Source organism: Heptranchias perlo, chromosome 1 (assembly GCF_035084215.1).
Source record: "Heptranchias perlo isolate sHepPer1 chromosome 1, sHepPer1.hap1, whole genome shotgun sequence".
Taxonomy (NCBI): domain Eukaryota; kingdom Metazoa; phylum Chordata; class Chondrichthyes; order Hexanchiformes; family Hexanchidae; genus Heptranchias; species Heptranchias perlo.
The window spans coordinates 118,121,254-118,147,511 of NC_090325.1; the positions used below are offsets into that span (position 1 = coordinate 118,121,254).

Sequence of the window (26,258 nt, forward strand, 5' to 3'; positions counted from 1 at the left end):
GTCAGAATTAGCAGTCACTTGGACAAGTGTGGATTGATTAGGGAAAGCCAGCACAGATTTGTTAAAGGCAAATCGTGTTTAACTAACTTGATAGAGTTTTTTGATAAGGCAACATAGAGGGTCGATGAGGGCAATACAATTGATATGGTGTATATGGACTTTTAAAAGGCGTTTGATAAAGTGCTGCCTAATAGGCTTGTCATCAAGATTGAAGCCCATGGAATAAAAGGGGCAGTAGTAGCATGGATACAGAATTGGCTAAGTGACAGGAAGCAGAGAGTAGTGGTGAACAGTTGTTTTTTGGACTGGAGGGAGGTGTACAATGGTGTTCCCCAGGGGTCGGTATTAGGACCATTGCTTTTCTTGATATATATTAATGACTTGGACTTGGGTGTACAGGGCACAATTTCCAAATCTGCAGATGACACAAAACTTGGAAGTGTAGTGAACAATGAGGAGGATAGTGATAGACTTCAAGAGGATATAGACAGGCTGTTGGCATGGGCGGACACGTGGCAGATGAAATTTAACTCAGAAAAATACGAAGTGATACATTTCGATAGGAAGAATGAGGAGAGGCAATATAAAACTAAAGGGCACAATTCTAAAAGGGGTACAGGAACAGAGAGATCTGGGGGTATATGTACACAAATCATTGAAGGTAGCAGGACAGGTTGAGAAAGCAGTTAAAGAAGCATACAGGATCCTGGCCTTTATAATTAGAGTACAAAAGCAAGGACATCGTGATAAACCTTTATAAAACTCTGGTTCGGCCATAATTGGAGTATTGCGTCCAGTTCTGGACACTGCACTTTAGGAAAGATATGAAGGCCTTAGAGAGGGTGCAGAAAAGGTTTACTATAATGGTTCCAGGGATGAGGGACTTCAGTTACATGGATAGATTAGATAAGCTGGGGTTGTTCTCCTTGGAACAGAGAAGATTAAGAGGAGATTTGATAGAGGTATTCAAAATCATGAGGGGTCTAGATAGAGTAGGTAGAGAGAAACTGTTCCCAATGGCAGAGGGGTCAAGAACCAGAGGACATAGATTTAAGGCAATTGGCAAAAGAACCAAAGGTGACATGAGGAAAAACTTTTTTTTTTACACACAGCGAGTGGTTAGGATCTGGAATGCACTGCCCGAGGGGGTGGTGGAGGCAACTTCAATCGTGGTTTTCAAATGGGAATTGGATAAGTACTTGAAGGGAAAAAATTTGCAAGGCAATGGGGAAAGGGCAGCAGAGTGGGACTAGCTGGATTGCTCTTGCATAGGGCCGGCACAGACTTGATGGGCCGAATGGCCTTCTTCTGTGCTGTAACCTTTCTATGATTCTATTCAATGACCCAAGAGATGATTCAGTGGTCTGATTGGTCCCTCGTTACATTGTGCTAGTATCAGATTAGTTGAAAGAACCAATATCCCTCAACTTGAGCAGAAAAATCTAAGTTAAAAATCTTCTTGGTCCTTTAAAGGCATTTTTAACAACTTGGTCTTCAACTCCACCAGAAAACCAAACATATGCACACAAGAATGCATTGGTCATCATATTGTACCAATAAATCAAAGACATTGACTGTAGCAAGTTGCTATGGTGAGGCAGTATAACAATTCTTTGATCAATGGGAGAATGGGATCCCGAACCACAACCTGGGCTATCCGGGCCACAGAAGTAATCTAGAGAACTCACTGATAATGAAAATGTTGTCTAACAAATGCAACGGCAGACTATCCTCATCTGAGGACAAACGTTGTGGAATGAAAAGGATAGTGAAATGTCTTCAGTATATTTCAATACTTGATGAGCCAGCAAAGGCTGGGGTATGGTTCCAGGGACAGTAACAACTTTCTGTACCTGGCCCAAGAAACCATTTATTTGTCAGCCTGTGCAGCAGGAGGTTTCATAGCCGAGCCTGAAGCTGTTCAAATGCACTTTCCAATTAGATAGCAAGTGTCGCAATAGTACATATGTGCAAATTCCTTCAAAAAGTATGGAAATAGGATTTTGTTACAGCAGAATAGAAAAAAAGTCTTATGTAGAGCACAAAAGTTATAACAGAATTTGAACATGTTGCATCCAAACATTTAAAAGTAAAGAGTGCAAGCAACCCTCACCCAAAAGAAACAAGCAAAATGTATCAAAGAATAATTTCCATAAATAGTTTTAAATAGACAGATTTTTACAGAATGTATAAACATGCATACAAAAAAGCAAAAAATCAAATGCAGGTTTACCAATCTGGACAACAGAAATAGACAATTATAATAGAACTGACTGAAAACAGCTGAGCTACAGATAGAGGGTTTTAATGGGTGCAAGATTCTTTCTGTAAATTTTGCACCAGCGATATGTTGTAGTTTTCTTTGGTAAATTAAAGTTGTGCTATTTTAATCACTGTGCAAAATTCATATTTTACACAAAAAGTGAAACAATTGCCCTGTTTTGGTGTAATGTTTAAAAATGTAAAAGGCTAAGCCATGGCTACTACAGTACTTGGTCATTTTTTTTGTTGGTGTTTGTACACCATGGTGATATTCATACAACAATCCAGCAAGCATTAATAGCTACCTCCCCTTGCTTGTAGTCCTCAGCAAACATGCTGCTAAAGGACTCAATTCACAACCCCCTGCACTGACATATTGCTGGAGTTAGGACTTTTTCCAAGACGGTGTTGCTTTATATTAGGTCTGAGAGGATGGTCCTCGAACAAGTCACTTCTTCAGATTAGGCCCATTGTACATATGTGCATATCAGGGGGCTAATTTTCCAACTTTGTTGGAGAGCCTCACCCAATGGCAACATATATTGGATAACGATGCATTGTGCACACCCAAATTTCCAATGTGCATTCCCAACGGGCAAGGCTCCCCGTCGGTAGCATGAAGCCGGAAATGTCGCCACAAAAATTAACATAATCCTGCAAAATTTAATTGCAAAAATTTGTATTATAACATCTACTGCATTGAAGGAAGAAAGAACATTCATTTAAGTAACACCTTTCACATCCTCAAGACATCCCAAAGTTCTTCACAGCCAATGAAGTACTTTTGAAATATAGTCACTGTTGTAACCTAGGGAAACTTTGCGCAAAGCAAAGTACCACAAATAGCAATGAGATAAAAGACTAGATAATCTGTTTTAGCAGGTTTGATTGAGGGTTGGGTCAGGACACCAGGAAAATTCCCATGCTCTTCTTTGGATAGTGCCATGGGATCTTTTACATCCACCTGAGAGGGCAGACTTGGGTTAACATCTCATCCAAAATTCGATTGTGAACTTCCCTGTCAACCAATGTAGTGGCACAAAGCAGAGGCTGTTTAAAGAACTGAGCGTGTCTAAAATCTCCCTAAAAGATGGATGACATCCCCAGGTTAGCAATCACACGTGCACAAAGAGCTTTTGCACATTAACTAGCTTTTTTGGCTAAATTTTCTTGTCCTCTTCTTCTGAGGTGCCAGTTCCTGCTGAGGTACATTTACACAGGCACCAAGCATCCTCTAGTACCCCATTCACATGCCCATTCTTCACCTGTGAGCCAGGGGCACCAATGCCAACTATAGTATTCTTAATCCCTTCACAATACCTTTAACAAATGAGCCAACTAGATAACTTGGCTTTCTATTGGTGTCTTTACACATAATCTCGATCAGTTTCCATTTTTTGTTTACGACTGAAAATACTAAACGGTCTGTAACCAAAACGTTAATATATATTTTCTCTTTTCAAGTGGCGTGTATTTCCAGCAGTTCCTGTTTTTACTTCAGAATTCCACCATTTGTTGCTTTTACTTTTCACCTAAAAAAGTCACAATCATTGTTAATTGGCTTCATTAAAGTAATCTAGAAGCTGCCTTGATGAGGGTATATAAAATAAATTATGAAGTTTCAGTTTTGGTGCTTAAAAGGATCAAAAATTAAATGTAGACTTTGGTTGATTTGCTAGCCTTCTCACAAGGTCCCATTTTTAAAAAAAAGTAAAACTTAATCTTCAGAAGAAAAAAAATTGTTTACACTGCCATAAAGTTCCAGAAGTGGACAAACTCCCCAGAAACGTTTGCAAGGCTCAAATCTTTAGAAGAGAAAAACAGGTTTTAAAAAGACTGTATGGCAAACAAACATGGAAATGCAAGCCAACCACGAGGTACTGCAGAGTAGTTTAAAAAAAATCTATGAAGGCATGTAGCAACAATGACTTGCTATAGTTCAGTGCACTAACCATTACAAAATGGTTTTCCCTTCATTGCCATTTACTCGCATTGCCTCATGGAGGTTTCATGCTTTTAAAAGAGTAATTGAAGCCTGTTAATCCACCCGGGTGGAAATGCTCATCCCCTTTATTAGCTCATTCTCATTAAGCAGAGTCTCTCAGCCCTGATTTAAATTACCTCCATCTTTTTTAAAGACAACTTGCAACATTTCTTAAATTACTTTAGACAATTACATAAATTACTTATACAAGAATAACTGATCTCTACTTTATTTTTAAATCGAGATCTAAAAACATGCATTTTGCAACAGTGCGATCGAGCCTCATCATAGGCACAGACATGTAGTGGGGTTCAAGCTAATTGCCTTCTGAATGGCATCAATTTATATTTCTGTTTGCAGTAGCAAATCACCTTATTACTGTGCACTTAAGATTTAAAGCCTGCATAATGTGAACAGACTTCATAGAAAAACAAACAACTGAGAAATTCTGCAATAAAACTAAGAAAAGGAACTTTCAAAAACAAATGAACCGCCAGAGTTTCCTTCATAATTCAACCAGGATTAGTAATTAACAGGGTTTAAGAGAGATGCATTATACAGTAAACACATTCTGCATACTTTTATAATGCAGCCTAGGTAGATCAATGAAAGGTACACTGCCTTGCTGAAGTACTACAAACCAGTCAATAGACTATTCTACAATATATTTTAGAACAGTCAGCAAAAAAATGCTTGGTTTCTAAAGGCACACTACTTTAGTAGTTCACTATAGGGTGACTCTGTGGTTCCATGCTACCAGTGTGGAGTCGTGGGTCAGCGAATCAGGGCTATAATGTTGTAGCCCTATCTGCAACCCATGTACCCTGTGAGCACGGTTTCTCCCCTGAAAGCACTGGATCACAGAATCACTCCTTATTCTGTACATTCCAGTTTCACTGCAAATATTCACCTGCATCTATTACTTGACAAATTTATACATGCTATATAAAATTAAAAATCCTCTCACCTTTACAGCACAATCCAAATTTAAATTGTTCTTCAATTTCTTAAATACATTTAAGTTTATAGATGAATACAAATTGTTACCCACTTGCATCTACATTTATATATACTTACAGATTATATACACTTAGTGCCATGCCATCTGCCACAAGGTTAATCCTCATAGATCATTGGCTTTAATCAGCTCACTATGCTGCAAAAACACTCTAGCTTTTTAAAAAAAAAATTGCACTGTAAATCTCATTCCAAAACACAAACCGCAGTTGAATTTCCTCACATTTTGTAGTAGAACAGACTAGAGGTTGACTAATACTCTATTTTGCAGCAATTAAAATTAATTTACATTTTGGAGCTACCTGATATTAATACCATTGTTACAAGTATAAATTTTGATGCAGTTACATTACTAGACCTCTTGAAGTGTCTACAATGTTCCCAATAGTGCATGCTCACAAGGAGTGAAAATATCTATCATTTAATCTTGATACTATAGTATGATCACTGAAATTAGTACCACTCCCTGAATCATACATTTAAATTCAGCCCCAACTATCAAAATAGTAAAGATTGTAAATTGGTAACATGTTGCTTTAACAATGAAGAATTTAGTTTGGATCCAAGATATTCAATTTAATAGCACGATATTTCATTTAGATTATAATACTGGATATATTTAAATCTAAACTGCCAATCACAGGACTCTGTACCTGCATTTCTACTGCCTGGTTAAAGCATTACAGGGTACAAGCAGTCTCAGCCACAGAAGTGCTAGGCATCGTGACTAGCATGAACAACCTTAAACTGTGTGCTTCAGAAATTCCAAACGACTCCTGACTTGGACTCATGCAGTTTTCAGCACGCTGGTGGAGAAAGGGTGCCCCAGTGCTACTGTCCACTTATTGCTGGCTGAAGGGCCCCTTTCTCTAATAAATGAGATTTCAGCATGTTGTAGATATATAGTTGTTGTTCTGGTTGAAGTACCAACAGTTGTTGTAAGACTTTGCTGGGATTTGGTCCTCTGCAAAAGACCAGAATGAAACAAAAGAACATTAGACACAGATACTACTATATTTCTAACTGCATTATAATTTAGTTTTCAAAGTACTAATTGGGATTACTCAGGAGAGGAGAGGGGAGGAATAAGGATCAGGGATTGTGGTGTCTATTCCCTTTCTGCCCATCTCCGCTTCTGAATTAAGAAAATAAGAACTTGGTGCAGTAGTCCATACGACCCCTCGAACCTGCTCCACCATTCAAGAAGACCATGGCTGATCTTTGACCTCAACTCCACTTTCCTGCCCTATCCCCGTATTCCTTGATTCCCTTAGTGTCCACTAATCTATCTATCTCAGTCTTGAATATACTCAACGACTGAGCATCCACAGCCCTCTGGGGTAGAGAATGCCAAAGATTCACAACTCTCTAGGTGAAGAAATTTTTCCTCATCTCAGTCCCAAATGGCCAACCCGTTATGCTGAGACTATGACCCCTAGTTCTAGACTCTCCATCCAGGGAAAACAGCTCTCAGCATCTACCCTGTCAAGCCCTCTAAGAATTTTAAACATTTCAATGAGATCACCTCTCATTCTTCTAAACTCCAGAGAATATAGGCCCATTTTACTCAATCTCTCCACATAAGACAACCCTCTCATCCCAAGAATCAATCTAGTGAACCTTCATTGCACCCCCTTTAAAGGCAAGTATATCCTTCCTTAGGTAAGGAGACCAAAATGGTACACAGTACACCAGGTGTGGTCGCACCAGAGTCCTATATAATTGCAGTAAGACATCTTTACTTATACTCCAACCCCCTTGCAATAAAGGCCAACATACCATTTACCGTCCTAATTGCTTGCTGTACCTGCATTGTCAGTGGCTCAAAAAAAGCATGAAAAGTTGGAAAATTTTTGAATCGTTTGATTGATTGGTTGGTTTTGTGGTTGTTGCTGGCAGTTCATTAGCAGCTATTTAAAGTTTGCTAGTTTTTCACTTTTTTAAAATATAAGAGGTGGTGGGGGGAGTTGTTTAGTCATATTTAAAGCAATCAGCATTTCCAGTTAACAGTTTTTTGATGTTTTATGAGTATGATATTCAAACTACTGAAGAATTTTGGTCCATGGACACATGCAATCGTGATGGACAGTTTTATTTGTTCTTGGGGTGTGGGCAACGTGGCAAGACCACATTTATTGACCATCCCTATTTATTCTGAGAAGGAAGGAAGGAAGGAAAGAAAGAATGGAAGGAGGAAGGAAAGAACAAACTTGCATTTATATAGCACCTTTACCATCTTAAGATGTCCTAAAATGCTTCACAGTCAATTAATTATTTTAGAAATGTAGTCACTGTTGTAATATGGGGAAAAGTGGTAGCCAAATTGTGCACAGCAAGGTCCCATAAACAGCAATGAGATAAATGACCAGGGGCTCAATTTTACAATGGTGGCGGTGAAGGTACGTGTGGCAAACCTGCATGAACAATAAACATACCCTTTCCGACACAATTGCGTGTTGATTGATGATGATTAACACCTCTCTGCGTTTCGAGCCCAGCAGCTGGCCTGATTGACGGGCTGGCTGCCATCAGGAGCTGCAACGCCGGGGCGGGGTGGGGGGGGGGGGGCGGCGTGAGAAAGAGAGAGCGAGACATCATCCGGCACCGGAACAGAAGGCAGGGGGGGGGAAAGAGAATGGAAGATATGGTGCCGGACTGGAAGATCGGCGGGGGGGGGGGGGGGGGGGGGCGGCGGCGAGAGAGGAGAACATCGGGTGCAGGGGTGAAGGGAAGAGGAGGGACATCGGGTGAAGGGGCGAAGATTATTTAATTCCATGTTCCCCGATCCGGCCTTTCACGCCTGGTTTCACCTGGCATGAATCAGAAGCGATGGGCAAGCCACCCAGCTAAGTTAAAAACCTTTCTAAGTACTTAATCTGTCACAGGTAAGTGTCTTAAGTACCTCAATGAGGTACATTTGGCTCTTTAACTGTCATCCCGCCGGCTTTAATTGCCGACAGGACTTCCGTTTTCGGGTCGCCCACGCACACAGGTGGATCCCTGGGAAACTCAGAAGTCAGAACTCAGAAATAATCTTTGTTGAAGGATAAATGTTGGCCAGAACTCCCCTGTTCCACATGTATGCTGACGACACCCAGCTCTACCTCACCACCAGTTCCACTGTCTGATTTGTCATACTGCTTGTTCGACATCCATGAGCAAAAATTTCCTCCAACTAAATATTGGGAAGACCAAAGCCATTGTCTTTGGTCCCCACCACAAACTCCATTCCCTAGCCGCCGACTCCACCCCTCTCCCTGGCCACTGTCTAAGCCTTGATTGCAACCTTGGCGTCCTATATGACCCGGAGATGAGCTTCCAACTACATATCTGCTCCATCACCAAGACCGCCTACTTCCATTTCCATAACATCGCCCGTCTCAGCCCCTGCCCCAGCTCATCTGCTGCTGAAACCCTCATCCGTGCCTTTGTTACCTCTAGACTTGACTATTCCATTGCTCTCCAGGTCAGCCTCCCATCTTCCACCCTCCATAAGCTTGAGCTCATCCAAAACTCACAGTAAGTCTTGTTCACCCATCACCCAAGCTTGCTAACCTACATTCGCTCTCGATCCGGCAGCGCCTCAATTTTAAAATTCTCATCCTTGTTTTCAAATCCCTGCATGGCCTTATCCCTCCCTACCTCTGGAACCTCCTCCAGCCCTACGGCCCTCCGAGATCTCTGGGTTCCTCCAATTCTTGCCTCTTGTGCATCCCCAATTTTAATCACTCCACCATTGGCAGTTGCGCCTTCAGCTGCCTAGGCCCTAAGCTCCGGAATTCCCTCCCTAAACTTCTCCGCCTCTCTACCCACTCTCTTCTCCTTTAAGATGCTCCTTAAAAATTACTTCTTTGACCAAGCTTTTGGTCACCTGTCCTAATATCTCATGTGGTTCGGTGTCAAATTTTGTTTGATAACACTCCTGTGAACCCTCTTGGGACGTTTTACTACGTTAAAGGTGCTGTATAAATGCAGGTCGTTGTTGCTGCTGCTGCTGCTGCTGCCGCTGCCGCTGCTCTTCTTGCTCTTCTTTGAATAGTGCCATGGGATTTTTTTTACATCCACCCGAGAGGGCAGGTGGAGCCTCAGTTTAATATCTCTTCAGAAAGACAGCACCTCCAACAGTGCAGCACTCCCTCAGTATGGCAATGAAGTATCAGCCGAGGTTGTGTTCAAGTCTCTGGAGTGAGGCTTGAACCCACAATCTTCTGACTCAGAGGCAAGAGTGCTTCCACTGAGGCAAGAATGACCATGGACCTTCTACTTCAACCCGTTGCAATTCTAATGATGATGGTACTCCCACAATGGTGTTAGGTAGAGAATTAAAGGATCTTGACTCAGTGATGCTGAAGGAATGGCATTCCATATCCACGATGTGGAGATGCCGGTGATGGACTGGGGTTGACAAATGTAAGGAATCTTACAACACCAGGTTATAGTCCAACTGTTTTATTTGAAAATCACAAGCTTTCGGAGGCTTTGTCCTTCGTCAGGTGAGCAAGTGTGGGATTCCATGGAAGGTTGCCGCATTTATAGTCAGAGAACAATACCTGGTGATTACAGATAATCTTTCCAACTGCCCGTTGTCAAGGCAATCAAAGTGTTCAGACAGAATGATGTTACCTACAGGACCACCGAATACACAAACGACCAGAACAAAAAAGACAGAGAGAGAGAGAGAGAGAGAGAGAGAAACATCCGAAAGGAAGAGAAAGACAGAGAATGACCCGTTGTGTTAAAAACAGATAACTTTTTCTCGCTGGTGGGGTTACGTGTAGCGTGACATGAACCCAAGATCCCGGTTGACGCCGTCCTCATGGGTGCGGAACTTGGCTATCAATTTCTGTTCAACGATTTTGCATTGTCGTGTGTCTCGAAGGCCTCCTTGGAGAACGCTTACCCGAAGATCGGTGGCTGAATGTCCTTGACTGCTGAAGTGTTCCCCGACTGGGAGGGAACCCTCCTGTCTGGCGATTGTTGAGCGGTGTCCGTTCATCCATCGTCGCAGTGTCTGCATGGTCTCGCCAATGTACCATGCTCCGGGGCATCCTTTCCTGCACCGTATGAGGTAGACAACGTTGGCCGAGTCACAGGAGCATGAACCATGTACCTGGTGGGTGGTGTCCTCTCGTGTGATGGTGGTGTCTGTGTCGATGATCTGGCATGTCTTGCAGAGGTTGCCGTGGCAGGGTTGTGTGGTGTCGTGGACGCTGTTCTCCTGAAAGCTGGGTAATTTGCTGCGAACTATGGTCTATTTGAGGTTGGGTGGCTGTTTGAAGGCGAGTAGTGGAGGTGTGGGGATGGCCATAGCGAGGTGTTCGTCGTCATCGATGACATGTTGAAGGCTGCGGAGAACATGGCGTAGTTTCTCCGCTCCAGGAAAGTACTGGACGACGAAGGGTACTCTGTTGGTTGCGTCCCGTGTTAGTCTTCTGAGGAGGTCTATGCGATTTTTCACTGTGATTCTTCAGTGATTCTTCGCCATGGGTCCATAGGAAGAAAATGTCGTCGATGTATCTGGTGTATAGCGTTGGTTGGAGGTCCTGTGCTGTGAAGAAGTCCTGCTCGAACTTGTGCATGAAAATGTTGGCGTATTGGGGTGCGAATCTGGTCCCCATGGCTGTTCCGTGTGTTTGGGTAAAGAACTGGTTGTCGAAGGTGAAGACATTGTGATCCAGGATGAAGCGGATGAGTTGTAGGATGGCGCCTGGGGATTGGCTGTTGTTGGTGTTGAGTACTGATGCTGTTGCAGCGATGCCGTCATCGTGGGGGATACTGGTGTAGAGTGCCGAGACGTCCATCGTGGTGAGAAGTGTTCCTGGTTCAACTGGTCCGTGGGTGCTGAGTTTTTGTAGGAAGTCTGTAGTGTCGCGACAGAAGCTGGGGGTTCCCTGTACGATGGGTTTCAGGATGCCCTCGACGTATCCAGAGAGGTTCTCACACAGGGTTCCGTTGCCTGATACGATAGGACGTCCGGGTGTGTTGGCTTTGTGTATCTTTGGGAGGCAGTAGAAGTCTCCCACGTGGGGAGAACGTGGGATGAGAGCGCGTAGGATGCTTTGAAGGTCTGGATCGAAGGTCTTGATCAGTTTGTTGAGCTGGTGGGTGTGTTCCTTGGTCGGATCTGCGGGTAATCGTCTGTAGTGTTCCTGGTTGTCCAGTTGTCAGTGTGCTTCTTTGCCTTCAACCGCGGCAACCTTCCATGGAATCCCACACTTGCTCACCTGACGAAGGAGAAAGCCTCCGAAAGCTTGTGATTTTCAAATAAAACAGTTGGACTATAACCTGGTGTTGTAAGATTCCTTACATTCCATATCCAAGTCAGGATGATATGTGACTTGGAGGGGAACTTTCAGGTATGATCTTCTCATAACATTGTTGCTCATCCTTCTCGGTAGCAGAGGTCACAGGGGAGGGAAGTGTTGTCAAAGTAACAGATCATACATGTTGCAGCCACAGTGCCCCAGTGATGGAGGGGGTGGATACTGATCCCAGTGGCAGGAGCAGAAATCAAGCGAACTGCGCTGCCCTGAATAGTGTCCAGCTCCTTGAACATTGTTGCGGCTACACCTGTCCAGGTGAGTCTTTCATCGCACTCCTGATTTGAGCCTTGTAGATGGTGAAGAGGCTTTGAGGGGTGAGGTGATAGCCTTTCATCGCGGAGTACCCAGCCTCTGTCCTGCTCTTGTAGCTACTGTGCTGATATGACTACTCCAGTTAAGCTTCTGATCAATGGTAAACCCCAAGATGCTGATGGTGCAGGACTCGGCAATGGTGGTGCTGAAAGTCGGTGGGAGATGGCTAGGCTTTTTCTTGTTCAAGATGGTCATTTTTGGCTCTTACATAGAATGTACAGCATAGAAACAGGCCATTCAGCCCAAATGGTCCATGCCAATGTTTATGCACCACACGAGCATCCTCCTACCCCTCTTCATCTAACCCCATCAGCATAACCTTCTATTCCTTTCTGCCTCATGTGTTTATCTAGCTTCCCCTTAAATGCATCTATGTTATTTGCCTTAACTACTCCTTGTGGTAGCAAGTTCCACATTCTAACCACTCTCAGGGAATTCAGGAGAAACTTTATTAGTGACCATCTTATTTTTATGGCCCCAAGTTTTGGCCTCCCCCACGAGTGGAAACATCTTGTATACTTCTACCCTATCAAACCTTTTCATAATCTTAAAGACCTCCATCAGGTCACCCTTCAGCCTTCCCTTTCCTAGAGAAAAGAGCCTCAGCCTATTCAATCTTTCCTGATGGGTATAACCTCTCAGTTCTGGTATTATCCTTGTAAATCTTGTTTGCACTTTCTCCGGTGCCTCTATATCCTTTTTATAATATGGAGACCAGAACTATACACAGTACTCCAGGTGTGGTCTAACCAAAGTTCCATACAAGTTTAACATAACTTCTTTATTCAACACATCTTTTATTATCTCTTAACTCAACTCACACTCTGTCTAAGCACAGCCATTAACTTTCGTTTTCATGGCTGTAATCGTGTCATTAAGAAGGCTACTCCCTTTTTCCTTCCTTATCTTTCCTGAAAACTTTATAGCCAGGAATATTTAGTTGCCAATCTTATCTCAGCTAAAGCCATGTTTCCTTTAAGGCTACAACATCATGTCCCTCCATTCTAATCAGAGCCTCTAAAAGAAAGAAAGGCTTGCATTTATATAGTGCCTTTCACGACCTCAGGTCGTCCCAAAGCACTTTATAGCCAATGAAGTACTTTTGAAATGCAGTTACTGTTGTAATGTAGGAAACACAGCACCCAATGTGTGCACAACATGGTCCCACAAACAGCAATGAGATAATACGTTTTAGTGATGTTGGTTGAGTGATGAATATTGGCCAGGATACTGGGGAAAACTCCCCTGCTCTTCTTTGAACAGTGCTATGGGATCTTTTGCGTCCACCTGAGAGGGCGGACGGGGCCTCAGTTTAACTTCTTATCTGAAAGATGGCACCTACGACAGTGCAGTACTCCCTCAGTACTGCACTGAATTGTCAGCCTGGATTACATGCTCAAGACTGGTATACTTAGGTGGTGTAAATATTACCTGCCACTTGTCAGTCCAAACTTGAATGTTATCCGGGTCCTGCTGTAAACTGATATGGGCTGCATCGTTATTGGAACAGTTGTAAATGGAGCTGAGCAAGGTGGAATCGTCAGCAAACAGCCCCACTTCTAACAGAAGGAAGGTTATTGATGCAGCATCTGAAGATGGTTGGAACACGACATTTCCCTGAGGAACTCCTGCAGTTACGTCCTGGGCATACAATGCTTCGTCTCTGAAAACCACATTCATCTTTCATGGCATCAGATATAACTCCAGTCACCAGAAGGTTTTCCCTCTGACTCCTATTGATCTTAGTTTTGATAGGGCTCCTTTCATGTCTGACACTTTGAAAATGTGATGGATTTGTGACACACTTCCCCACACCCAATGAATATGCACTAGACACAAGAGATACAAATCTTCTAAATACATAGATGGGTAGATTATTGTCTAGTTTTGACCGCTGCAAATTATAATGTTCTTAACAGGTCTGTCTGGAAGCTAGTCTTATAGTTTTTCTGCAGGGGCCTCTCCCCTCTTAAATTGTACTACTCTTGTATACTCCTACAGTGGGTGCAGGATGCTTAGATGAAGATAGATAGATCACATATATTGCAGGGTCTACTTCATTCTAATGCAATGCATTTCCACATACTACAATCCCACCCTTCTATTCCATCAGTCTTTGCTGGCGTGTATGCTTTTGAATTAGGGGAGTAGTCATTAAATCAGGTTTAACTTCAAGTCAAAACAAACTGGCTGGACTATAACTGTATAATTAAACAGGAGAATGACAAAGTGGTATTTGTATATTACTTCCATTTATAAATCTTTAAAACACGTGACTGCCGTTAACGCATTTTGTAAGTGTAGATAACTGCTCACAAGGCGGAGTGGAAAGAAAGCAGATTTACCTGATAAAACTTGTAATGTAAACATGAACAAAGGTAGCCATCAGATATTGACAATCAAAGCGGTCCATAATCCCACCATGTCCTGGAATAGTGTCAGCAAAATCCTAATGAAAATACAACATTAACACTTACCAGCCAGAAAATAGTAAATGCTCCACAAGTGTTAACATTTAATTTTAATAAGTTGTTAAATTTGTCAGAACAGTCCAAATTTTCCTTAGTTTCTATTTTCTTCTTTATATACAGTCGTTTACTATGATTCTGCGCTTTTTAAACACTTCTTCATTTGTACCCATCAGACTCCTCTTCTCTCTCTCTCTCTCTCTCATCTCTACCACCCATGCCATGCAACATGCTGCATAGCTGCTAAACTTCTACCAATACTGCTTAAAAACTAACCTCAAAGTGTTCCTTTGCTTTCCTTTCAAGGAAACATTGTGCTTTAACTCAGCATTATTATTCTTTTATCATGACAGCCACCTTATTGGAAATTTGCAAGATAATAGTTCACAGTTTTAATTCTGCACTTCATTAGTATATAAACACACCCCAAGACCAAGATGTTGTCATTATCAAATATGTAAACCTAACTTTGTGAGTATATAGATTTTGAAAAAATATTTTAAACATGAGTCAAACAAACACAAAAAAAATCTTAGACTGTTCAGTCAAAAGCAGATATGGCTTAATTCTAGTTTAGACACCCACCAGACAAACAAAATTTTGACCAGAATAGATTTTATTGCTGGCAGCCACATAACATTATAAAGTCTAGTGCTGCATAGATAAGAATTGTTGAAATGAGACAAAGGGCTCAATTTTGAAATGGTGGCAGGTTGGCAGCAGGGGGGGTGGGGGATGAAGGGGCGCGTGGCAAACCCGAATAAACAAAACTTACCATTTCTGACGCGATTGCATCGTAATTGATGATGATTAACGTGCTCTCTGACAGGCTGGTTGCCGTCGGGACTACAACGCGGGGTGGGGCGAAGAGGGGGACGTCCCGGGTTGTGGGGGGGGGGGGGGGGGGGGGGAGAGTGGGGGTGAAAAGGGGGACATCCCGGGTAGGGGTGGGGGGTGGGTGTGAAGAGGGGGACATTGGAGCAGGGTGGAAAGGTAGGTTGATTTTGTGTTTCAACTTCGTGCAATGGTTTGTTATTTAATTTATTTAGTTTCTTGCTTCCTGATCCGGCCCTTCATGCCTGGTTTCACCAGGCGTGAATCAGAAGCTGTGGGGAAAGCCGCCCAGGTAAGTTAAAAATCATTCTAACTATCTAATATGTCACAAGTAAAGTGGCTTAAGTACTTCAATAAGGTACATTTGGCTCTTTAATTATCATCCCGCTGGCTTTAATTGCCGGTGGGACTTCCGGATTCGGGATGCCCGCGCGCACACAGGTGCGTCCGTGGGGAACTCGGAGGTCGGCGGGTTGGAGCCGGCTTTCAAACCCGAATAGGATTGCCTCGATTTTTGGAGCCCCTGCCCCCAACGCACCCGCAATTTCCCGGGAAAATCGAGCCCAAAGTATCTTTTAGCCCATAGCACTTTGTAGATATCTTCTCAATGTCAGAAAATATGCACAGATATTTAACCAAACTACTGTAATCTTCAAAACAGAATGATCACTTGTAATGCCTTGAAAGCATGTACAAATAACTTAGAACAGTTGATCCTTTAATCGTGCCCCTCCTTAAAAATTATTAGTCTTAAAGTACTGTGCATTTTAGCCAGGCTACAAATATACAACTAATCCAATTGAGATACTTACTTTGATTTTGAAAGCTCGTTTGAATCCACTGGCGAAAAAGCCTCCAAAAGGCCCAATTAAAGATGCAAATGTGGAAAGAGCAATGCTGTGAATCTGGAATGGGTATAGGTGCACTTTTTTCTGTGTGGAAAAAAAATCAGGACAATCAGTTGGAAAAACACAATGTAAACTTGTCGGTCTCAGATTTAAAATGCCCAAAAAAATGGGATGCAGGTTTGCCTGTGCTGGATTTATGAAGGTCACATAGGAGTGTATGGGGTCTACCATAGTACACCTTTGTCTCTAGTCTTAGATTTCTGGGCATGCTTAGATGATAAGCAGGATTGTGCTTTATCTCCAGGGTCCCAGTAATTCCATTTGTACAGGCAGATGGTACATGTGATAAAACCATTCACCCAAATAATAGGAATTAAGGCTCTATGGAAGACGTCTTAAAAATAAAGGGTATTCCATGAGGTTGAACTAGAAAAGTTTCTTCAAGTTCTGATTTCCATTCCTGGCCATACCAGCAATAGACATGAGTGTCAATATTACCCTCAACTGAGTGCTAGAAATGAAATGGAAATTCATATAGCGACTCAAGCAACTGAACTGGCAAGGAAAGGCTATCAATTATTACGCAGCGAATAGTTTTGATCTGGAATGCGTTGCCTGAAACGGTGGTGGAAGCAGATTCAATCTTGGCTTTCAAAAAGGAATTGGGTAAATACTTGAAGGGAAAAAATTTACTACAGGGAAAGAGTGGGGGAAAATGACTAACTGGATTGCTCTTACAAAACAGCCGGCATGGGCTCAATGCGCCGAATGGCTTCCTTCTGTGCTGTAACCATTCTATGATTTTAATCCATTAAAAACATCTCTGGGAACTAAAGCAGATTTGAGCACCACTCTAATCAGGGTCACCTCCAAATTTAGGGAAGGGAAAATCAGAAAGCTTAGTTATGTCTAGCAAGTCATCTGCTACAGGGGGCACCGGTGGCAGCCTAGAAGGCTGCTGCAAACTCACCGTCACCTACAACCATTAACGCAAATGGGGAAAAGGGGGAAACTTACCTAACTCCCCCATTAAAAAATTACAATCCTCAAACCCCAACCTAAGATAAACACAGTATAAATGAACACAAGTGCCAAATGACAACGTAGTGCAATGTGTATACAATGGAGCCAATATTCCAATGTTGGGTGTCCCAGAAAATGGTTCATGGAGGCCTGAGTTTACAGTGCACCCTAGGTACCAAAAAAGCCCTAATGTGCGTGCTGACTGGTAAACTGCCATAAAATTATAAAATTTTAAATTGAAGCGCGTGTGGCCTTTGCCCCTCCTACCTCCCTAGAAGCCCCAATACACAACAGACAGCTGGCGGGTCCTTCATTGCCTTCTGGTGCCCAACAATGTGGCCTTGTCACTACCCGCTGTCAATCTACTGGAGTGCTAGTAAACTACTCAAATTGAGTGGCCTCATTTTATCCAGCAAGATTCAAGCCTTTGTACAGCTTCATTGTCAGTTACAATATGTAGCCGACCATGACACACAAACATTAAAAATACCGGTGAACATTTTCTAATATAAATTAAGAAGTGAACAGTATTCCTCAAAGCATCTTCTCATATTTGTAAGAGGCCTAAACTGATACACAGTTAAACTGATACACTGGTGGCCTCATGAAGTAAGATTTCAAGTTTAATGCCAACGAGTGTCAAATTAAATTGTTATGCTTGATAAGACAACGAAATTTTAAAAGTAGAACACATTGGCTAAACGAGCATAGAAGTTTGCAAAAATGTTTTGAAAGACCATATTCAGATTTCAAACTCTACTGCACTAGTCACCAATGTGTAGGCTTTTTAAAAAATTACTCATGAACATAGTTGTGTAACTTATGCATCACTGGGAGCTATGACATTTACTTTAAATGACTATTGTATTGTTGCAACATACACACTTTTATATAAAACAGTAATGAGAAAAAAGGTTTTCATCAACATATCTGAATATAAATAGATTTCCTCAACTTTTCTAATGCAGCTTTGTCTTGATCTATAGAAGTTGTAGACAGAGGTAGGCCAGGAGGGGAAGACTCTAATAATTCTAATAACTTTGTTCAACATTTCTCAATATTGAAGACACTTATACATATTAAAACTAAGAATCTACAATGTAAGCAGGTTCTAAGAGGTCATACTCAGGACAAGATTAGAATCTATGAACAGACTATACTAATAATCTGTATAAGGAAGCAGGGCATGCTGGAATTCAAACATGGGGTTAGTGAGTATCAGCTGATGCAACAGTAAACTGAAACCGTTTTTTTTAATATATGTTCATGGGATGTGGGCGTCACTGGCAAGGCCAGCATTTATTGCCCATCCAACATTGCCCTCGAGAAGGTGGTGGTGAGCCGCCTTCTTGAACCGCTGCAGTCCGTGTGGTGAAGGTTCTCCCACAGTGCTGTTAGGTAGGGAATTCCAAGATTTTGACCCAGCGACGATGAAGGAACGGCGATATATTTCCAAATCAGGGTGGTGTGAGACTTGGAGGGGAACGTGCAGGTGGTGTTGTTCCAATATTCTGCCCTTGTCCTTCTAGGTGGTAGAGGTCACGGGTTTGGGAGGTGCTGTCGAAGAAGCATTGGCGAGTTGCTGCAGTGCATCCTGTGGATGGTATACACTGTAGCCACCGTGCGCTGGTGGTGAAGGGAGTGAATGTTTAGGGTGGTGGATGGGGTGCCAATTAAGCGGGCTGCTTTGTCCTGGACGTGTCGAGCTTCTTGAACGTTGTTGGAGCTGCACTCATCCAGGCAAGTGGAGAGTGTTCCATCACACTCCTGACTTGTGCCTTGTAGATGGTGGAAAGGCTTTGAGGGGTCAGGAGGGGAGTCACTCGCCACAGAATACCCAGCCTCTGGCCTGCACTTGTAGCCACAGTATATATGTGGCTAGTCCGGTTAAGTTTCTGGTCAATCGTGACCCCCCAGGATGTTGAGGGTGGGGGATTCCAAGATGGTTATGCCGTTGAATGTCAAAGGGGGATGGTTAGACTCTCTCTTGTTGGAGATGGTCATTGCCTGGTTACTTAAGTGGCAAGTAACATTCACGCCACACATCAGCCCAAGCCTGAATGTTGTCCAGGTCTTGCTGCATGCGGGCACTGACTGCTTCATTATCTGAGGAGTTGCCCAGGTCTGAACTGTCCACAAAAAGGACAAATCCAATCCGGCCAATTACCGCCCTGTCAGTCTACTCTCAATCATCAGCAAAGTGATGGAAGGTGTTGTCAACAGTGCTATCAAGCGGAACTTACTCACCAATAACCTGCTCACCGATGCTCAGTTTGGGTTCCGCCAGGACCACTCGGTTCCAGACCTCATTACAGCCTTGGTCCAAACATGGACAACACAGCTGAATTCCAGAGGTGAAGTGAGAGTGACTGCCCTTGGTATCAAGGCAGCATTTGGCCGAGTGTGGCATCAAGGAGCCCTAGTAAAATTGAAGTCAATGGGAATCAGGGAAAATTCTCCTGTGGCTGGAGTCATACCTAGCACAAAGGAAGATGGTCGTGGTTGTTGGAGGCCAAACATCTCAGTTCCAGGTCATTTGCTGATGATTGCACAGTGTTCAGTTCCATTCGCAACCCCCCAGATAATGAAGCAGTCCGTGTCTGCATGCAGCAAGACCTGGACAACATCCAGGCTTGGGCTGATTAGTGGCAAGTAACATTTGCGCCACACAAGTGCCAGGCAATGACCATCTCCAACAAGAGAGAGTCTAACCACCTCCCCTTGACATTCATCTCCGAATCCCCCACCATCAACATCCTGGGGGTCACGATTGACCAGAAACTTAACTGGGCCAGCCACATAAATACTGTTGCTACAAGAGTAGGTCAGAGGTTGGATATTCTGCGGCGAGTGACTCACCTCCTGACTCCCCAAAGCATTTGCACCATCTACAAGGCACAAGTCAGGGGCGTGATGGAATACTCTCCACTTGCCTGGATGAGTGCAGCTAAAACAACACTCAAGAAGCTCGACACCATTCAGGACAAAGCAGCCCGCTTGATTGGCACCCCATCCACCACCATCCAACATTCACTTCCTCCACCCCCAACACACCGTGGCTGCAGTGTGTACCATCTACAAGATGCACTGCAGCAACTCGCCAATGCTTCTTGGACAGCACCTCCCAAACTCGTGACCTCTACCACCTAGAAGGACAAGGGCAGGTGGTGCGGGGGAACACCACCACCTGCACGTTCCCCTCCAAGTCACACACCATCCCCACTTGGAAATATATTGCCGTTCCTTCATCGTCGCTGGGTCAAAATCCTGGAACTCCCTACCTAACAGCAACTGCGAGAAACCTTCGCCACACAGACTGCAGCGGTTCAAGAAGGTGGCTTACTGCCACCTTCTCAAGGGCAATTAGGGATGGGCAATAAATGCTGGCCTTGCCAGCAATGCCCACATCCCATGAATGAATAAAAAAAACCCTCCAAATTACCACAACCATTTTGGTATAGTCTCCTTCTGAATGTCTTGCAATGTCATATTCTCTAAAGTATACCATTCTCCCAGCACAGCAGTCTTCTCCACAGATTTAATTCTGTGTGCCACAGACTAAAGCACTCATGATGTATGACCGGCCTGAATGTCTATTTCTAGAACTAGCTTGACCACCTCAAGCAACATCAACACTTCCTCTCTGCAGTCAAATGTTCTTATTACTCCAGGGTCACTTGTCAAGAGCGCTGAACAATCTCATACTCCAAACTCCCTTTCACAAACTGCCTCCTCTGACTTTCCTTCTGTGCACCTTACGTCTTTACCTCCAATATTAAATTACAGACTACTTTGTTTCCAAAATCGTGACATCCATCTTAGTCCTCTCAACTCAGCTCCCACTCCCATACTCTGCAGTTCATCTCCCTATATCTTCCCGAGCTCTTACCAAGCTCACTGCCAATTCCCAACCGTGCTTGCCAATGTTGTCAACCTTTCCCTATTCAGGCACTATTCCCACCCAACTGAAAACCAACAACATCCACCTTATTAAAAAGCCCACATTCGCATCATTCATTAGCTATTATTAACCTACTTGTCCTCTCCAAGGTCCAGATACATATCACTGCCAACCAGCTACATACTTATATTTATCCCTCTCACTAATCCCTGTTGGAGTTCATCCAATTTGATTTCTGATCCATTCAAAACACAGATTCAATTATCATTATATATTACTGAGACCAGCAGCTCACCATCTCTCCTGATCCTGTCTCCCTCCTTTGCATTATCGGCCATTCCATTCTTGTCCATAGTCCATCTCTGCACACGGTTCTCTCGTTGTTCCACTCCTATCTTTTCCAACATAATCACCTCATATCCTCAAATAGTTTTTCCTCCCATGCCCATACAGTCACCTTCAGTGCGCTCCAGAGCGCCATCTTTTGTCCCCTCTTATTCATTATTGGCATGGTACCTCTTACCTACATGAGTCGCAAGCACAAGGTCGGCATCCACATATATGCTAACACCCAACTCTGTCTCTCTGCATTACCAAAGAATGCAAAGCTATTTCTGTAATATTCGACTGGCTTTTCAACATCGAACCTTGGATAAGTCAAAATTTCTTCCAGCTCAATGTCAACAAAACAAAATTATTCTGTTTGGTTTCTGCCTCTATCATGTGGCTTTGGGCTCCATTCCATCAAACTCCCAGACTGCATGGTCAAGATAAATTCAGCGGCAGTATCAGCTCGACAATCTGTTTAACCCTGAGCTTAGCTTGTTATCCACACATGATCTGTAGCCAAGATCGACTTCGTCCATCTTTCGAACATTGCGCACTTACACCTCTATCTTGTTCACTGCTGTTTTAATTGTGCCCTTGATCTCTCCTTCAATTCTTCCTTTAATGCACAGTATTCACATCTCCTCCTTACAAAGCACTCAGACATTTTTTTTTATGGAGTACTGTATAAATTTAAGTTGTTGCTAGAAACAGCTGTAAACTTTAACAAAAAAAACACTCCTTACCCATCCAAGGACAGATTGCAGTACAGATGGAAGTGTGTATTCCTGCAGGTGGAACAGGAGTGAAGGTTCGCAGTCCACAATAAAGCTGTTGGTTTCACTGCTATAATCCACTGGACATACAAAGTAATTGTATCGTGACAATGCATAGGCAAACTAGAAAAAGATAAATGAGAATCAATAAAAAACTGATCCAAATATTTTTCATGAAAAATAACTATTACTCTTTAAAAAGTGCATGAAAATTGCCTTCGTAAAAACCATGTGTATATCATTCGATTATAATCTCATATGATTTTTTTAATGCACAAAGATTTATGAAGGTTTTCCCTTTTGAATTATTTTTAAAGATTCAACATGGGAAATCATATTAAAAATGTTATAAAGGCATACAAAGTACAGAGAGAAAAACAAAAACAAACAATCTAACATGTATCAACAATTATATAGCTGCATCAAAACATAAGGAAAACCCAAACTTGCCCCAAGAGTTAAAAAAGGAATATTACATATTATGCTAGACATTATGCATAACTTGGATACATAGGAACAAAGACAAAGGTACCTTCTATCTATGTACCATGTGCCTAATGTGTGCTGGTGACTTATAAAACATCAATCAAGAGACTGACACAAGTCACCAAACCTCCGAGCCTCTTTTGCTTGTTATTTACCCAGTTATTTACCCAGTTTCTCCAAAGCAAGTCGTACAGACGTGCTTCTGCCAAAGCTGAATAAAGGGGGAAAAGAAACAGATCTGACCACATAGCCAAAGAAAGAAAGAAAAGATCATTTACTGGGAACAAGGCTTGAACAGTACAGATTGAAGAAATCACTGAACTTTAAAAGCTGGCTGCATGAACACAAATTCCTCGGATCTAGTACAGCCATCTCCATGTCTAGCTGTATTATGTTAATGTACGTTTGAGTCAGAATAGCATAAAATTAATTCTATTTAGATAAAACTACCTAAGAACAATTGGGATGCCTCTACAACTTTGTTTTTAAACCATGCAGCCTACAGTTAAGGATGAACAAAGTTATATGAGAGAGATCCACACTATTGCTCAGGTGAAAAGATGGGCTGTCATCTGGCTACCAAGTCTCTGTTAAAGCAGTTATGCAAAGCTGCCAGGAGGTTCACTTGCGTAACCTTGCTGGGCTTTTCCTCGTGGTTAAGCACGTCCCGATAAACTAGGAAAGATCAAAAATTGACCATGTGGGGACATTCAATGTCATCACACTCAGTGGTTAAGCATGTGACAGAATGTGACAGATGTGTCATATCTCCATCAATAAAGCATTTTTAGACTTAGCAGTGCAACAAGCTCGTATTCATGGACAGACCAACTGATAGTAATAAGGCGAATCTCCCAACTCTCACTTGCTACAAGAAATTAAAATAAAGGCAATCAACATACCAGAAATCCGAATACAACAGTTGCAAAGAAACCACCAATGAAACCTTCCCAGGTCTTCTTTGGAGACAACTGTAAAGCAGCACAAGGTAAACATGTTAGGCCACCTGCTACAAATGTAGCATTTCATTTAAAGTGCCTGAATGTTAAAAAGCCAGCATAGCAGACTTAATATCGTAACTCTGGTTCGATTTCAGCTCTCTCTTCCAGCATTTCTTCATTTCTTGTTAACCATTCACTGTTTCTCCCAGTTTAGCAACACCTGCTGACTGAGTATTAATGAAAATTACAACAGTACCCAAAACTTTAATAATCCCCAATGTGCCATGTAAGCCGTCACTGTCCATTTGCAATTGGCTGTCATTGACAAATCTGTGACTGGAATGGATTTTTAAACTCCTGAACCTATCTCAATCTCAAATGATAATTCATTCATCACCAAATCACAGAACAAGATTTTTTTCTATGATTCAAGATTTTAAAAAAAGCTCCCCATTGGCTTCTGTGATTATTAAATTCCATGCAATAAACTGCAAGTGATATGATTTTTGTCCCTCTTCAAATTTCTCCCCATGCTCCTGAAGACATTGGGGTAAATTTTAACCATGAAAAACGGGTGGGTTGGGGGTGGGTGGACAGTGAAAATTTCGATTTTGGGAGCAGGACCACATCTCGGCTCCAACCCGCCGACTTCCAGGTTTGACCCAGATGCGTCTGGGTGCGCATGCGTTTCTGAAACCCGGAAGTCAGGCCAGTACTTATTTAAAAAGGGCCAACTGATGTACTTAAAGATGTTAATTTTTGTTCTTTGAACCACACAAGCCATTTTAACTGCTACTGAACGTGTTTCCCTCTGAAAGATGCCATAGAAATGGAGGCGAATTGCAACCAGTGACTGACATGTGAAGAAAAGGTAAGTTTTTGCAGCAGGGCACTTAGTTCTCTCAGACAATTCTTAGACTGGGAGTTCTTTGTGTTTAATCCGAAATTTCTTGGTTCACACTCAGAATTCTTGTGCTCACACATGTTTACCTTCATTTTGGACCCCCTCAAACTGACATCAGGATGAGGGGCACAATGGATTTATTCTACAGTGCATCTGAGGAGGAGGCAAATCACCATCTTCGGCAGGAAAGGCGTGCAATTCTGGGAGCCGCAGCTCCACAAGACAGAGGTGTGCTACAAGGACCTGCAGAAGAGCAGTGAAGGGACCAATGGAGGGGTTGAGGTCGCAGGAGGCACTACTTGTGAGAGGGTCTACAGACAGAGGCTGAGCTTCCAGGACCTCACTGAGGAACAGTGCCTATGAAAGCTCAGAATGCGTCGCCAGGTGGTCGCAGACATCTACAGGCTCCTTCATGCAGAGCTGCTCCTGACTGGGCCTGGTGGCCACACATTACCTGGTGGCCACACATTACCACTGCCCTCAATTTCTTCACCTCCGGATGCTTCCGGGATGCTGCCGGTGACATCACCAGGATCGCTCAGTCATCTGCACATCAGGTATATACGACAGCTCACAGATAGCTGATTACCAGGGCGTCCTACCAAGTCAACTTCCCCATTGACGACATCAGCCAGATTTCCACTCTCTGGCTGGCTTCCCATGGGTACAGGGCGCAATTGATTAGCAATCTGAGGACTTGCACATGAGCCAGGACTGTTCATCAACCGAAAGGGATATTACTCCATCAATGCGCAGTTGGTTTGTGACACTGGAAGCGGTTTCGGCAGGTGTGCCAAATTGCCTGGCAACTGCCATGATTCCTTCATTTTGCGCGAATCCAACATCCCGGCTCTCTTCCACACAAAAGACAGACTTAAGGGCTGGACCCTTGGAGACAAGGGATATCCCCAGCAAACATGGCTCATGACACCTCTGAGAAACCCCACCAGCAAGGCACAGCAGCAGTACAACAACAGTCACATCACTACCAGGTGTCATTGAACAAGCCATAGGAATGCTCAAGATGCGCTTCAGGTGCCTGGATCGATATGGGGGAGCCCTTCAGTACTCACCGGCAAGGGTGTGTAGAATAATAGGGGTGTGTTGCGTCCTGCACAACATCGCTCAACAGAGAGGGTTACTGATGGATGCAGTCCCACGCGCTCATGAAGCACCCCCAACTGCCATCAAAGAAGGAGAAGGAGGAGGAGAAGAAGGAGAAGGAGGAACACATCGGCAGAGCAGCGGCACACCTGGCTGCTCGCAATGCCAGGGAGTCACTCATATTTGATAGATTCTCATAAGGAGATCTGCAAAGCGAAGATAGTGAAGTACTCAGACCACCCGAACGATCACCACCATCAGCCACCCTCACCTCTGTTTGCATAAAACAGTCCTACAACCACACATATGCCCATTGTACATGCACCCAATGGGTGGCATCAAGTCTTACCATTCATGGTGAGGCACATGCAAGGGTGCTTTCACGAAAGGGACTCAAGAATGGACAAGACTTGGCAGCGGTGGTGATAAGTATGACATTCATTGTTCATTGTGAACGTAGCAAAAAACAGAGAAACAGAGAATTGAAAAACATGACATTTGGTCAGACACCCTTGTGTATACCCTTGGTGATCACAAAACCTTCGCCTTCCTCTTCCTTCTGCTTCTATGGGGTGCATCTTTGTGGCTTCAGCAGAGGTAGTAGCAGGTTGCTCAGGTCCCTGCCCTGACAGCTGAGATGCTATCGGTCCATGCCCTTTGGGTTTTGGAGCCCGTGAGGGTCCCACCAAAGACTTCTCCACCTGCAGCTGTGTGGGGGCAGACTCGGCCATCGGAAGAGGAGGCAGCA

At 43.2% G+C, this 26,258-nt stretch overlaps 1 protein-coding gene across 1 annotated transcript in view; it reads right to left on the bottom strand.

Moving 5' to 3' along the window:
• Positions 1 to 4,458: 4,458 nt before the first annotated feature.
• The window catches only part of cds1 (CDP-diacylglycerol synthase (phosphatidate cytidylyltransferase) 1), a 90,775-nt gene continuing 68,975 nt past the window's right edge, over positions 4,459 to 26,258 (bottom strand). The window contains exons 9-13 of the mRNA XM_067990536.1: positions 23,464 to 23,532; positions 22,046 to 22,198; positions 16,013 to 16,132; positions 14,244 to 14,347; positions 4,459 to 6,227 (exon numbers count right to left, since the gene is read on the bottom strand). Coding sequence (XP_067846637.1) covers positions 6,095 to 6,227; positions 14,244 to 14,347; positions 16,013 to 16,132; positions 22,046 to 22,198; positions 23,464 to 23,532 — 579 coding nt within the window. The 3' untranslated portion in view covers positions 4,459 to 6,094. The remainder of the gene's footprint in view (positions 6,228 to 14,243; positions 14,348 to 16,012; positions 16,133 to 22,045; positions 22,199 to 23,463; positions 23,533 to 26,258) is intronic.